General features: G+C 41.5%; 1 protein-coding gene across 2 annotated transcripts in view; it reads right to left on the bottom strand.

Moving 5' to 3' along the window:
- Positions 1–4,220: 4,220 nt before the first annotated feature.
- neurl1b (neuralized E3 ubiquitin protein ligase 1B) overlaps positions 4,221–16,310 on the bottom strand; it is a 41,837-nt gene continuing 29,747 nt past the window's right edge. The window contains exons 2-6 of one of the 2 annotated variants that reach the window (XM_054792769.1): positions 11,692–11,933; positions 11,280–11,613; positions 7,092–7,832; positions 5,359–5,484; positions 4,221–5,164 (exon numbers count right to left, since the gene is read on the bottom strand). In XM_054792769.1, coding sequence (XP_054648744.1) covers positions 4,926–5,164; positions 5,359–5,484; positions 7,092–7,832; positions 11,280–11,613; positions 11,692–11,933 — 1,682 coding nt within the window. In that variant the 3' untranslated portion in view covers positions 4,221–4,925. The remainder of the gene's footprint in view (positions 5,165–5,358; positions 5,485–7,091; positions 7,833–11,279; positions 11,614–11,691; positions 11,934–16,310) is intronic. The other variant, XM_054792770.1, reaches the window with a different exon arrangement.

Here is a 16,310-nt window from a genome sequence, read left to right as displayed (position 1 = left end):
TGCGTGTGCGTGTGCGTGTGCGAGAGTGTGTGCGTGCAGTCCATGTTCCTGACAGGTCTGTGAAGATGACATCCAAAAGAACCAACTCGTGGAAAAGCAAGTCGAATATGTAATTTAAATTTAAATCCAGCTATTATTAATGATGGTTAACAATGGTTTGTTTTTAGTGAGCGACCTTTATAAGAGAAGTCAAGCACGGAGGAGGGAAATGGCGCCTTCGTGTGTCCACAAAGGATACTTACAGACAAAATGGAACGTTTCTGCTTCATAATGAAGTGATTAAACGGCTTAATGCTGAAGAATTACACCAAACGTAAAATCTGAATCTGTGTCAAAACACAAAGAATGCTCGGTTTTGACAGCTATTCACAATAAAATTGTTACTGTTGTGGTGGTGCCTGGGTGGTGCCTGGGCTCCTGTATATAATAAGGATATATGATCCTTAACAAACAAGTGTGTGAGGAATTAGACTGAATTTATTCTCATTTTGTCGTTTGTTTTAAACATTAGCTGGACATTTTTCCAATACAGAAAACCATCTATCCAGGTGCACCTCAATAAATTAGAGTATCTTTGAAAAGATCGTTTATTTCAGTAGTTCAACTCAAAAAGTGAAACTCATATATCCTATTCACCACACACAGTGAAATATTTCAAGAATGTGCAGCGGTGCCCTGGTTAGCATCGTTAATCCGTGCCAAAAGGTCTGACTCAAACCAAAATGGACTCTAACCAAGGCAAGCTTTCCCAGAGAAAATCTGAATTAAAGCACAAGATTATTTTTTTGCCCAGGCAAAGACCCATGACCCACTGAAAATAGGACCCACCAGTTGAGAATCACTGCTTTATGCTGCAACACCAACCTACCATAACATTAAGGCATGGGGCAGGAGGACACACCCTTTTACAGCAACATCATGCTAGGTTAGTCTGTGTGCTGTAAAAAAAAAAAAAAAAAAGATCAAACTTACATCGCCCATGTCTGTAGGTGACTGGCATTGTTTTAAGATGTGTAGCGAAGCCTGTTTTGTTTTGCTCTTCTCCATAATGGGGTAGGCATATAAACGGGGCAGGCTAATGTAGGTGGGGGTCATAGATAGTATCATTTCCATGAGGAATGAGGTTTTTCCTTCATGAAACTTCATGACCGTTTGAGCGTGTCTTGTCTCAAAAGCGAAACTAACAATCAACGCAACTCACATCTGGTGCTCAAAAACAGGTTCTTCGACGTTTTACTGTTATAACATCATTCAAAAGTAAATTTTGCATAATTAAATATGTTTAAAGAGAAGGCTACAACCACAATAATAAATATATTGTTATATAGTGTCGATCAAAACTTGTTATAACTGTAATAAGAGAATATTTTAGTTCATTATTTTTTCATTTTATTTTTATTAGAATGTGCTGTGGAGGGTTTGGGTTAAATACTGTGTGATATGATCCTGTCAAAAACAGAAACGTGTGAGGAATTTTCAGCAGAGCTTTCACAATAGAGTGAAAAGTCCATAAATCCAACTCATATTTGGTTTATTTTCACGGTGACTAGACATGAACCATTGTAAGACAGACGACCATACATGGACATGTTATTGCCAGGACACAGAATTACCATCATACCTCGCAATGGACACTTTATTCGGTACTTGTCATGATATTAAATACAAGCGCTTTTACTTTCAACGGAACAATATGCTGATTAATGTAGTTGTGGTGTAAAACTGTATTGAACCATACTGTTTTCATATATTTTGCACATTTCATGCAGCTTGAAGAGGCGCAGTGCCAATAATAAACATACTATTAGTGTCAATTAAAAATAAGCATAAAACTAAGCAGAAATTGTGACACATTGGATCTCAGTACATTGTACAAGTGTGCCTAATGAAGTGGCTGGTGAGTAAATATGGGGAAGGCTAGTGCTTCACCAGACCTATGGGGAGTCCAACAAAGGAAAAGGAAGTGGGGAAGACATTAAAGGTGACACACAAGTGACCTAAAAATGTGACCTAAAAACTAGCAATGCATTACTAGCCACTTGGAGTAAAGTGAAAGAAACAAGAGGAAGATGAGATTAAAAATAGATTGTTTAAAACAATGTCGGTGAGGTCATTTTCGCTGATGGTCTGGATGGAATTCTCTCCTTGGATCATCTTAGAAGCTGTCTGTGTGGAAATTATTCAACAGAAAAGCTAAGTGACTCCACATTCATTGTCTATTTGTGCCAAAACTGTCTATTTTCTACCAAAAGCTGTCATATACTGTATACTTACTGTACACTTCTTGGTGGCCATCTTGACACAAAGACTGAAAGCATCCTATACAGAGGTGGGCAAACGTTTTGACCGGCAGGCCACATTGGGTTAAAAGAAAATTGGTGGAGGTGCTGTCTACTGTGTATATATAGGTGGCATCAAGCAGAACGACATACTTGCTTCACGGTGCAACGAAACGAAAACACAACACATCCACAGCAAGTTAGCGCATCACATAAATCAAACAACTGCGCACTAAACATAACCCGTAACTTACAAGTGTTATTTCCAAATGCCCGCAAAGCATGCTGGGCAGCCCAGCTGCAACAACACTACGAACTATGAACAATAAAAGATTGGATATCAATAGTATGTTAACTCCTCCGTGTTTACTTCTCTGACGACCTCAACATATTTTGCAATCTAGCGGAAATGCGACAGAATGCTGGGAGAAAGAGTACCACAAGCTACCCTTGCGGCGGGAATATATGGGTGTTTTTTTGGCTTGGGTTTTGCGCGTAGATATGTTTGTCCGCCCACGTGGTGCAGCAGGTGCGTCATGTGTTGACGCTCGAACATATACAGGTTTGGACATTGTGGCTGAGAAGAAGAAAATGTACTACTATTGTCATACTGTAGTTAACAATACATTAAGCACGAGCATAAGTATACATACATATTTTTTTTTACCTGCATACTACTGAACTGCTCAGAAAGTAGACAAGTAACTGTACTCTTCCATTTGTGCGCTTCATCCAATTCCTGCCTCATCTTTAATTCAGTCATAGTTGGCCCTGACAATTATTAATCACTCTCTGCAAGCTTCTGTTTTCCCTGTACACTGCATGCCTCACTGCACTAGGCTTTTTGCAAAAAACATCTTTGATGCAGCAACACTTACTCAGTGCACACAGCATTTGTATATACAGTCTCCGGAATATTTCAAGTGAAGCTAATAGAAACAAGATGACATATGGTGTAGGATTTGACTCAGTCCATTCGGGACGAGATGGAGACACAGCCTAACTCCACATGTCTACACTGAGGCAGACGACCTCTTTCTGTTCTGAGTGATTTCTGACACAAGACGGACTCTTTAATTGTTATTTTAGTGAGTTAATTTGTATTTATATTTGTTAAATATCCATCTTTTTAGCTGGACGTAACACAAGAAAGTTGCACAAAAAAATAACCCTTCAGCAGTTGTCATTAGAGAGTGCATTGAATTTTAAAAAACATTTTCTTTGTTTTTATTTTTATTTTTTTACGTTTTTACATAAAATTCTATGTGCAAAATTAGTCTTATATTTTGTCAATAGGCTACAGGCATATCTACATAGTTAATGATATCATTTTTAACAGTGGTTTTCCCCCCCAAAACTGTGGGATATAAACAATTTAAAAATAAAAACAATAAGAAAACAATTTAAAAATATATTTTTATGATTATTATTACAATTAAAATGGCGAACATTGTTTATCTTTTAACTCAAGTTTCTGCACTTGGTGCAATTTAAGCTAAAACATCACTCAGATTATGGATCGTTTCTCCTCCAAAATGTGTATAACCTTTAAAAATAAACAGTTCAATGTTAATAAATTAGAATATTATACAGCTTTTGGGGTTTCAGAAGCTCAGTTCAGACTCTGAGGCCAATTAAAGGGTCATTTTGACAGTTTTATGAGATAGTGAACGTGGGTTTTAATTAGCTGTAAGCAATAACCATCAAAAGGAATTAAGAAATACGTTATTGAAATATTTCACTGTGTGGGTGGTCAATTTACAGATTACGAGTTTCACTACTGAACCTTTCAAAGATATTCTGATGTATTATTTACTTGTATTACATCTTATTTACTTGCTATTGTTTAAAATATTTTTCTATTCATTTAGGTTTTTAAAGCACATGATCACCTTAAACCTTTTTAATTGCGTCTGAGACAATGACCAAAAGGGGGCGATAAACTTACACCATTTTTTTGCCTGCGTGATTTCAAATGTAATTAAATCCACTGCAAAAGAACACACCAAATCTGATATTTTTAATCACACATACAATGAGCTGATTGCGTTCGATTTTTTTTTTTTATCAAAACAATAATTGAAACTTTGAATAGAACATACAGAGGTACCTGAAATGACACACGTCCAATCCATTCAATGACACTTTCAGTCCGTGACCACATGTAGGGTACATACACACCTTCGACTTACCACGGTTCCTTTTATTGCTTCAATTCTTCTGTCTTTTTTCCACCCACAAGCCTTTAATATCATTACAAAATATAGCCTGGATTGTCACTTAAAGAATTAGACAGAGATGTCTCAATAGAAGGCACTAAAGTAATATATTTTCCCGCTGAAGCATAAAATACTGGATGAATTGAATTATGTAAATATATATGGGAACATAAGAGGAGAAATAATGACATTGATTTACAAAAGAACAGTGGCGGGTAATTATTTACCAAAAACACTGTAGAGAAGCTCATGTACTGTATGCATCTATTCACTAAGATGAGCGTCATTGCAGTTCTGACAGTCTTTTTCCAGAGATGATTTACCATATCAAATCCTATAGGCACATTCTGTCCTTGTATGGCTAATCTGCATTTGGCGCCCAGACAAGCCTGACAAAAGGAGGCTGACATCACAGTGCCGACAACCATCACGGCCGATACGTTTTGATGACATCCTTGATGGGCCTCCTGCATATCGGGCAGCATGCATTGATCTGCCGCTTGAGTTTCAGTCCGCAGTCGTTGCAAAGACACATGTGGCCGCACGTATAAATGACCGTGTCCACTTCCTGGTCGAAGCAAATGGTGCATTCCCCGTTTTTGTCAGAAGGAGGCAACTCTGAGCTGGGAGAGACTGGAGGGCTGAGAGGGGAGCTGGGAGCCGTCACTGCATGGGAGGAGGAGGAGAAGGAGGATAAGATACACATTCTTTTGACGTTTTTGGAAGAGTTGCGGTGTGAGTCAGACTCAAGTCGCTACTAATTGTACAAGTGCGATAACAGTAACAATCCTCACAGTGACCTTCTTGGTCCAGACACCCTTAACATTCGATGAGAACAGATTCAGACTTGTTGTTCTCACCTAGAGAGGATTCAGATGCAGAGGAGGATCTGTTGACGCTGAAGGCCGGGTCTGAATCACTGTCATCTGGACTGCTGCTCTGGGAAGTGCCTGGGGAAATGGAGGGAGGACTAGCCTGCAGTGTTCCTGGGTCAGAAAGATAAAACAAATGAAGAGGTGCATGTAGAAGTGCATATTTTTCCCCTTGATGTACTGTGTCCTTGAGCTATTTGGATGCTCTCATGATGGTTATATTTTAACGTTTCAGGGAGGGCAGGTTATTTTTCTTACAGCCAAATTATGTTGGCTCTCAGAATGGGACTGAAATGATGGGAGTTGTGGGAAAATTTGACTGAATGGATAGTTAAAAGTTAACCCTATGGTTATGAGCTTTGGGTAGTGACCGGAAGGACAAGATCGCGGGTACAAACAGCCGAAATGAGTTCTCTTTTTTTTTGTCATCCGGGAGAAACTCGGAGTAGAATCGCTGCCCCTCCGCATCGAGAGGAGCCAGATGATGTGGCTCGGACACCTGTTCAGGGTGCCTCCCGGGCACCTCCGTGGGGAGGTGTTTAGGGCATGTCCGACAATTGGCAAGTTGAAAACGCTCATGTGGCGTTGCCCACTGCCCCCACTTTATTAGATTTTCCTCAGCTTCCTTCTATTTCGGTTTGTATCTAAAGTTACTTAAAGTTACTTAAACCTGTTTCGCAAAGTATGCGGTGCATTTGACGAGACAGCGCTCTACCAGCTTGTGTTGCGTCAGTCACTGACACAACTCAATTGCTTTCTTCCTTGAAATGTATTTTTGTCTTATTCCATGAAGTCGTCATAAAACAGGGGTGCTACCTGGTCTGGGCTTCCCTGCTTCCCCACGACCCAACCTCAGATAAGCGGTAGAAGATGGATGACTGGATGGATGGGTAGCTGACAGTAACTCTGCCAAGCATGAAGGCAGAAATTGTTTATTTGATGGCTGTTTATTTACAGGATTGAAACTTTCTAACCCACCCCTGAATGCAAATGGTACCCTCATCCATCTACAGTGGAACCTCGGTTAGCTTACGCACCTGTTAGCATATTACTCACAAATCTAAGCAAAAATACTGGCTTGGTTTGCGTATATTTCCCGGTTAGCTTACAATATGGCCACACAGTCAGGAGATCGGGAAGACCTGGATTAAAATCTCCGCTTGGGCATCTCTGTGTGGAGTTTTCTCCGGGGACTCTCCCACATTGCAAAGACATGCATGTTAGGTTAACTGACTGATCCATTTTTTTTACTTTTGTCAGAAAAATGTAGTCAAAATTGAACCATTTCCTCACACGCGTAATGGAGAATGGGACAGTCTTACGTCATACACCGTGAACCAGGAACCTGCTATCTAACAAATGGACAATGTGCTTGATTATGCTGTGCTGGATTATCTTCACACTTGTGTTGTTTGGCTATTTTGTTTTTTGAGTCACAATGGAACTGTTCCCCCACCCTAGATTTACATTTAATATCGTCCCGGCCCTTTTTCAGAAGAATTGTCTTTTTTTGTAGTTTTAGAACAGATGGAACCATTCCACACGACTCAAGAAAGAGAAAACATAAACAGTTCACTCTTGCCGTCTTGCTCCATGCACGAGAAAGTAGGCTCTAAGAAATGGATGAATAAAAATATCCACAGTTCAACCTTAGCAGACGAGTGTGATTGTAGTTACAAACTACACAGGGCCCAAACCTTCTGCTTGCTTGCTCAACTTACCAAGTATCCTGAGTCTGTTGACAGCCCCATGCAGGGCGAAGAAGGCCCACAGCACCTGAGAGGAATCCACGCAAAGGAGCCTGCCTCGTCCAACTCCGTTCACACCATGGTGCACCTCTCCACTGGGTAGCAGGCTGAAGCTAAGCACATCGCCGGCGCACGGCATAGGGAAGTCGCGGTGCACCACCCAGTACTCCTTACGGTCCAGGAGAACCTCAGGGTCGGCCGGCAGGTCCCCGGCATGAAGACTAGCTGGGTCACATGATGTCAAACCAAACAAAAGCGCCCCGAAGTAAGGCAGACCCAGATGGCCAACCTCCACATACAAAGTCTCTCCCATGTGCAGCGGCCGATCACTGAACACAAGAGTCCGACTGCTGTCCAGAAAGTGGATACAGGCGGCTAAGCGGTCTGCGGACAGTATGACGTCAGAGCCGCGGATGGGGTGAAAGTGCAAGTCGTTATCCAGCGGAGAGGGAAGGCTGCGGACCACACGAGAGACGCTGAATCCGGTGGAGGCAGATGAGGATGGCGTTGTGGAGGAAGAGGTGGAAGAGCAACAAGGGATAAGCTGAGTGTAGTTACTGAGCTGGATGTTGGCCATTTTGGCAGCGGCCGCCTGGTTGTTCTCCAGCTGATTGTTGCTGTAATTGGCAGAGTCGTGGCTGCTTTGTGGCAGATAGGCACTCAGGCGGGCCGCGCTCAGGCAGCTGGATCCAACACTCTCAGCAAACGTGCTTTCTGTAATGGAGAAAACAGCGTGTGACTTGGTTATATAGCATGAACAGCCATCTAATGTAAACTCACTTGCTCTTAGCCCGAAGATCTGATCTACAGTACGTGTCATCTGTCTCTTTAGGTTCTTCTGCAGTCTACTTTTGTTTATGTCAACGCGTTAAGAGCTTCAAATGCAGTGGACACTTTAAGGCCAAACACAATCTGTTCCAGGACGCTGGTCATCTGGAAAGAATGTTTTCCAAAAAGTAGTACAATTTAGAGCTCGACCAACGTAAAAAGTAACACTTGGACTTCAAACCATGCCATATGAGATTTCATCAAATCGGTTTTGTTTGTTTTTTGGCGTTTTTCTTTTGTGAGTTTTATGATACCAAAGAGGAAAAGTCTGATGGTAACCATAGAACCAGAAACCTGAACTTATTGGGACATGGGAATGTGTCTGGCTGCTCAATACAGTATGAGCTGAGTAGAATTAATGAAATGGTGCCTTGTGGAGTGATACAAGCTCAGACGTTGATCAGCAACTACAAAGTCCAAGATGTGTTCTTGTGAATCCTGTCTACACGCATACAAAATCATGTGACAGTATCCATCTGCAAAGGTTGAGTAGTTTTACTTCATTTTAGTTTCATTTAACAGTGCTTACCTATTCTTTATACTTATGACAGCTAAAAGTGTTACAATTTTAGTTTTTTATGGTGATAGTGTAAATTCACTTCATATTATTTCACATGGAAATTTTTTTTTCCGATATTATAACAACGTGGAAGTCAACCAGCATCACTTAACGAATTCCGAAGCCAATCTTTATATGCACAGGGTCTCTGCAGGTTTCAACGACTTAAATTTAAGACTTTTTTAAGACCCATTTCTCATCCACACTGACAAAAAAGTACAAAAGACACAAAGAAGAATCAGAGGCCCACGGCGCACAGCACACAGGTTGGTTGTGCTCAATAAAATCTCAACAAGCTGCAAAAATACTTCAGTTCCGTTTTTTAGTTATCTTATAGCATCCTCAAAAATCAACACATTGAAAAGCAAGATGAAGTTTATGCGTTTCTTTTAGATAAAACTAACATTAACAAATAGTTAAGACCTTTCAATATCCTATTTAAGACATTGTATGAGATTTGAAGAGAATTCTGTGAATTACTGTGCGTTCTAAAGATATAAAAACAGATAGAGACAGCTCATTAGTGCACATTAATGGGAAACAATTATTCCGCCTGTAAAGCCTTCTGAAAAAGACTCCAAAAAGCGCCAACAACGCTCCATTTACATATGTGACCTGCATATTACACATTATTACATTATTACACCGATGGAACTACGTTACTGGCACATTGAGAGTTCGCCATAACACCCCGGTGAGCTACTAGCCGACTTCGCCGCACACTCCACGCTCGCAGTGCCTCAGACCACTAGCAAAAAGGTAAGGCTACACACTGTTTTTATTTTTGAGTTTGGAAAAGTTAACGCTAGGCGTAGGCGTTCGTTTCTATGTTGCTATGTGAAATCAATGCGCCAACGTTTGTCTTGTTCAGCCTGCAACCTAAAGTGCGATTGTGTTTGACACCGCTGCTGTACAGGCAACCTTTTAAGTCATACAAGTGTAAAAGTGTGTTAACCACAGTTAATATCAAACCATAAAACAAGAGCACTGTAAAGTCATAGCTTGCATGACTGATGTCGAAGGTGCAACGCAAAGACGAGTCGCAGATGTGGCTTAACTCTGATAACAAGGGAGCCACACTGTCCAAAAGTATTGTCTATAATTCAGAGTTTCCATTGTATCTTACATCACGCAGTCTAGTCAAGAATAAGTTATTAACTCTTTAAGTCTCCGATGACTTTCTTCCCTGTGATCTCAATTTGCTGCACTGCAGCATTGTAAAAGGTTTCATAATGCAAGTGCTGTAAACAAATCTGCCGCTCGCTGTCTCCCGTTGACTTTATGGTCCATTCCTTTTTTACTATTTCTAGTGATGGCGAGCAGACGAGAGCGGTGGCCCCTCACTAAAGCTCCTGGGATTTGCCGCCTTGACCAAACATGGCTACAGCCCCTGTCAGACTGAATATAAACACAAGCAAGGGATGGAACTAAGCGGCAGGCAGCGATGGAAATAAAAGGAAACATACAATAGGTCCACCAAATGACATCAGAGTGTAGAAGTAGAGTCATAAGGAGTGAATGGAGACGGTCTTCATCTAAGCTGTTGTCCAGTCGGTGATGCTACTACCTACCTATAAAGTAGGTGCAACATTGACATTGGAACTGGACGGCACAGCTGCTCTCTGCCCTCTCAGGAAGCTGCTTAAATTAGCTCCATATTTATTGACACTATGTAAACAAGTTCTTGAGGTTTAGCAGTTGTCAAAGCCATGTTCAAACTCCACAGCTGACCTTGTAGGTTTATTCCAATAAAAATATCCCTTTAATTAATGCTCACATTCCCTTTATAAAATGTCATAAAACACTGAAAAGCAAGATGTATGGCTTTTGACCTCAGCTACCTTAAGACATCTTGTGGTGACGAGCTTTCAAATTTATTTTTGCTCAGAAATGTTATGACTTTTTAGTTATGACTGGTTGAACTGCAGTAGACTAGGACCCGAGCCAGAATGTTTGATTTTAATTGGCACTTAAGATGGTTAAGTGGGGTATTATTCTAACCAAATGTTTATCATTGTAGTTTGTAGTGGTGAAGAACTGCGCTGCATCATCTTGAGAGGTATCTTTGATGTCTTGCCCTGCACTTGTTGCACAAGGTGACCAAAGTATCAGAAACATACAATAGTAAACATTTTGGAACCCCTTTTATTTAAAGAAATATTCTAGGAAATTAAAAATTGTAACCCCAGGAAATTAAGGGTGGCCTAGCGGTTAGCATGTTGGCCACGCAGTCAGGAGATCGGGAAGACCTTGGTTCAAAAATCCACCTGGGAATCTCTATGTGGAGTTTTCTCCAGGTACTCGGGTTTCCTCCCACATTCCAAAGACATGCATGTTAGGGTCATGGGCGATTCTAAATTGTCCGTAGGTATGAATGTGAGTGTCAATGGTTGTCTGTCTATATGTGCCCTGCAACTGGCTGGCGACCAGTCCAGTGTGTACCCCACCTCTCGCCTTGAGTCAAATGGGATAAGCTCCAGCATACCCCCGGAACCCGGATAAGCGACATAGAAAACGGATGGATATATTTACCTGATACTATCAATATGCATATTCCTTATCATTCGTGACTGCAAAAATTGACTACACTCTCTCATAATGAGTCCATTTAAGTTACCAAATATGTTTCCTTAGTACCGCACAGTGTCGATCAAAACTAATATTTACAACGGCAACTCTTGTATTAGATCTCGTTAGATTGCGCAAATGTAAGTTTTCGGCCCTGAGCGCATGGTGTCAGACTGCTGAAGTTAGCAGACAAACGTGACATTTACCCAGCAGTGTGACCTCCTGAGTGATACCATAGATATCTATGATGGCCCAGAGCGGGCAGCCGATGCTGAGCCCACAGTGGAAGAGGATTGGCTCTCCGTCATTGATACTGTAGAAGACCCTTCCGTGACGATCAGCCCAGAATGCCAGCACGTTGTCTTTCAGGGCAAGTCTCTCAGGCAGCGCCTTTGCCCAGTATCCGGGCCGCGTCACCAGATCTGGGCAGGCGTACTTGGGGATGTCTGATGCGATCAACTCGCTGGGGTCCAGACTGGTGAAACCGAAGCGCAGAGCTCCACTCCAGCCCGTGTGCACACCAGTGAGACGAAGACGCACCTGAATTCACAACATTGATGTTCATGTAACTTTTTTTTCCAACTGTTATGAAATGGTGAAGACCAGAGGAAAACAAACCTTCTCGTAGAGGTGGACAGGGCGGTGGCTGAAGGTGATGCCATTGCAGAAGCTGTTCTTGCGAATGGCGCGGCGAAGCTGCCCGTCCAGCCTGATATTCTTACCCTTAGCGTTGGGGTGAAAGCGGGGCGACTCCATACTGATGCTAAATGGATGTGCCGACCGTCTCTCAACTCCGGACCCATGGTTCGGCAAGGTGTAGTACTGCCTGCTTGCCACAGGGCGGGGTTGCAGAGTCGCATCTGTGCACGGAAAGCAAACGCACCGAGAAAAACAAATCACTCTTTTTTGCTGAAAGAATCCCATTTAAGAGCAACATGTGTGAACTGCACGTTTGCTTTGTGCGTCTCTGTCAAGGTCAAAACAGCGACGTAAGCAACGACAGCTGCTGGAAAAAGAAGCAAGCGTATCAGCACCCAATAACTTGTGTGCAAGTGGTCCATGGCAGTTGGTTGAGAGGGCAGAGGCCAGTTATGTAAAAGAGCCTTCAGTCTTAGACACTTCTTTTCCCACACTGACACTATGGACCTCTCAGCTCCCCTCAACAACCTCTTTTAGCATGTAGCCCACCTTTACAACATCAGACAAAACAATCTGTGCCCAATCAATCGTTCTACGGCAACCCTATTATGGGACATTCATGCAGCAGTAATAAACAGTAACGCTTAATGCTTCAGCGTTCAATAAACCAAATGCACTCTCAAGTAGCAAAGAGTCCAGGAAAGGTCACATAGAAATGAATATTAACAAGTACAATGAATAATTATTCTCCAGATTTCATACAAATGCAACATTTGAGTGTTATTTTCTTGGTCAAGTAATCTGAAGCTTGTTCTTTCGATTCCGCAACATCACAGAAGAGGCAAAAATGTCAATCATTGTTTTCCAAACTACAAAAATTAAAAAACATTCACATTTGAGAGTACTTTTACATTTTTAAATCAAAAAAATGAATCGAATACAAAAATAGTTGATTAGCTAGATAATCGAGTTACCATTAATTAGCCTCATCCCATTAGTTTCTAATTACTTATGGTCAAAGTATGATTTTACATCATCTTTATATAGTATAGCCTCTATTTTTCATGTGTTGTGTTGAATTATCCCATCCATCTATTTTCTATGCCGCTTATCCACATTAGGGTCGTGGGGATATGCTGGAGCCCATCCCAGCTGACTTCGTGCGAGAGGCTGGGTACACCCTGGACTGGTCGCCAGGCAATCACAGGGCACATATAGACAAACAACCATTCACATTCATAACTATGGACAATTAATTGACGAGTCGTCAATTAACCTAACATGCATGTTTTTGGAATATGGGAGGAAACCGGAGAAAACCCACACACGCACGGGTAGAACATGCAAACTCCACCCAGAGATAACCCCCAAGCAGAGATTGGAACCCACGTCTTCCCGATCTCGTGACTGTGTGGCCAACATGCTAACCACTCGGTCACCGTGCAACCGTGTTGAATGATGAAGAACTAAAATTTCCTAATAAATGTAACGAAATAAAAACACGATAGCTTGCAATAGGATAGGAAGTGAAGAATGTGAAGTCCAAATAGCAGTTGTAGTGAACACCCGTTGGAGTCACGCTCACAATGGTAATGTCACACGAGATGGAAAAGATAAAAGAAAACATCAGCACAGAATCCAGCTTTCACGTGCTGGCGTTGATGTTATTTATGTGCAGTCGTCTGCAGGCCTCCTTGGCCGGCAGCATCAACAAAGCCTGAATGGACCAATTATTGTCTTCCCCCCAGTCCAGGAAATATTCCCACCATTCAAAGGCTTAATCTATAATCTTTTGTCAATTCCGTAAGAAATCCCAATGGGCGTTAAGCAAAATTAACGAGTCAGAAATCAAAACAGCAAGATGAAGGTCATATGATTTGGTCTTAAATAGAGCCGGAGGAGTTTATTTACCTTTATAAGTCCAACATTTAAATAAAGTGGCCCTAATCCACCGTGCTGACAAAGATATATTAACTAGGCATTAAATCAAGAACATGTTGCACACTACATTGCCCATCTTAGACATTGCTAGAAGTTATATACACAATCATTCAAATTAGAGGCAAGAAGTTGACGGTTTGTCCACAAGCTTCTTTCTGTTGACAGCGTTATTAAATCTGCATTGGGGAATGTTTGCCTTTTCCAAGCGTGGAAGACAGAAACCCTTTTCACGCAACGATCCCACAAAATTGGTGCATCAAAGTCGTAACATCCATCCAAATATCTTCTTCCGCTTATCTGAGGGCCGGTTGGGAGCTCCTCCCGGCGAATCCCAAGGCGTTCCCAGCTAGATGTTTGTTGCTCTTGCACTCCCTTTGCAGTTTTAAGCTGTAATTGACTTTAAAGCTACTATGTTAAATACAAACAATGGTAAATGTGCATTTGCCAATGTTCAGTATGTAACCCGCCCTGTTTCGCACTTTCCCGCACCGGGGCTCGAACACAGGACCTTCGTAATGGGAGGCGAGGGCGCTGACAACACGGCTAAAAGCCCGGACTGTCAACCGCGTGTTCAGCGCAGCTCTTGAGGCACAGGGAGTGAGGTTTTACCAACGTACATTCGCACAGCCTCACAGGCTAGCATCCGTTACAAGCATACTTTATACACAGTATAATACAGTGGAACCTCGGTTAGCATATTTTTCAGTTTACATTGAAAATTTATTCAAAAATTTAGCATCGGTTAGTGGACAATATGGTGCACGTCTTGTCATGTTATTAATACACTGCGCAAGTCCAACTGTATTTTGTAACGTATTTTTATCACAAAGCGTCCCTGTTAGTAGCCTGAGGTTGGTATTAGCATGCTCTTTACTGGAAACTGGAGTCGGAAGTTGACTCTGTAGGTTTGTGCTACCGAACACAGTTACTCCTAACTGTACAACTATAAAAAAGTCTTTTGGGTTCAAATATTTTGGTGTCCAGAACAGATTCACTGGATTTGCTTTTTATGGGTGGAATGATTCATCCACTACATCGATGTATCGATTTATATTCCTATGAACCAACTTCATCGATCTGTGTTCAGTAAGTTGCCATTCCGGACCACATATATTGATCTAACATCGTTTAAGAGGTAATCAATCGATTGCATCGATACTAGGAAATAAAGCACTGGCTTTAAATGGATGCGTTTTTTTAGCACTTTTAATGATAAAGATGTTAAACATTACCCGTGTAACAGTTTGATTTGGCATAAGTTGATTAATCATGCCTGTTGAGCGGTGCGCACGGATGACGTCATGTTGTGTTTACGGTGTGGTTGGCACATGTGGAGTTGAATTAACGGAGCCCACGCATCCTCTCCAAAGAGCAAAGGTTTGTGAGTTTTTGTCCTGTAAAGAGTGACTGTAGACGCTGTACACCTCCGACGCTACGCTCAAATCAGTCTGCCTGTGATGTCATCGCCACGCTTTATACCGGCTTTTTACTGGGTGTTGGACCACATCGAGTCATACGAGTTCTTCGAAAGTTAAATCCCAAGTAAGCCTTTCAGACTCATGGATCGGAGCTTCACGATAAGATATAACGTAAATAGACTGTAAATTCACTTTAATATCTATCTGCTAATTCATTCTTTTAGTTAAAGTTTCGGTTTCAGTCCATCTGGAACGGATTAATGACGCTAACCAGGGTTCCGCTGTTTTAGTATTGGGAAAAAAAATACTTAGGTCATTTTTTTGTGGCAAAGCAACCGCTAAAACAACACCAACATCTTGTCTCACAATATCATAATACAGACCACAAAGGTAGGTGATCTTAATAACATGACTGTGTACCATAAAGGACCTATACAATACGTACCGTAAACTCTGGACTATTAAGTGCACCTGCACCTACCAAATTTAAAGAAGAAAAAAAAGTTGTACATATCTTGGCCACTTGGCTTGTCTATAAGCCGCAGGTGTCCACATTGTAACATGGGATATTTACACAGAAAGACCAAACCTTACAATACAAACTTCCCAACGTCACGAGTTCGCTCCGGTGAGATGTTCGCTTTTTTCATTGGAGTTAAACGGCTGCAGCTGGTCCAAGCAGTCCGAGCAGAAGCTGTAGTGATTCTATACTTGATCAAACTTACTTAAGATTTGTCAGATCAAACCATAATCGCTGCATAAGACTCCTATTGCTGAAATGCACTACTTTTTGTTTTGGCACTCTAAGCATCACGGGAACCGTAGTTATTTTAGCCATAAATTAGCAGCATCATAGTTTAAGCCGCAGGGTTAACAGCATGTGAAAAAAGTAGCGGCTTATAGTCCGGAAATTACGGTACTTGCCTCTAGTAGATTCAAATACTTATCTAGTCCACTGATGGAGTAACAGAACAGTCGTACTGCTTAGTGAATCAGTGTGAACCTTAACCAAAACATGAAGCAAAAGGAATTAAATGGCGCCTAACACTAAGCACTACTTGCTCTCCTTTGAATAGCTTTACTTGGAATTTTGTGAACTGCAATTTCAGAATGCCAAGAGTAAATAACCAATTTGCAAAGCCCCCCCTAGATGCTGTGTCAGATCCTTAATTACCATTAATGAATTGAGGAATTTTAGTGGTTTCAAATATGCTTTTACGTAAGTACTACAGATAAACT

This window comes from Dunckerocampus dactyliophorus, chromosome 11 (genome assembly GCF_027744805.1).
Source record: "Dunckerocampus dactyliophorus isolate RoL2022-P2 chromosome 11, RoL_Ddac_1.1, whole genome shotgun sequence".
Lineage (NCBI taxonomy): Eukaryota > Metazoa > Chordata > Actinopteri > Syngnathiformes > Syngnathidae > Dunckerocampus > Dunckerocampus dactyliophorus.
Note: the sequence above shows the minus strand (reverse complement) of the source record. Positions and strands in the feature narration are given on the sequence as shown.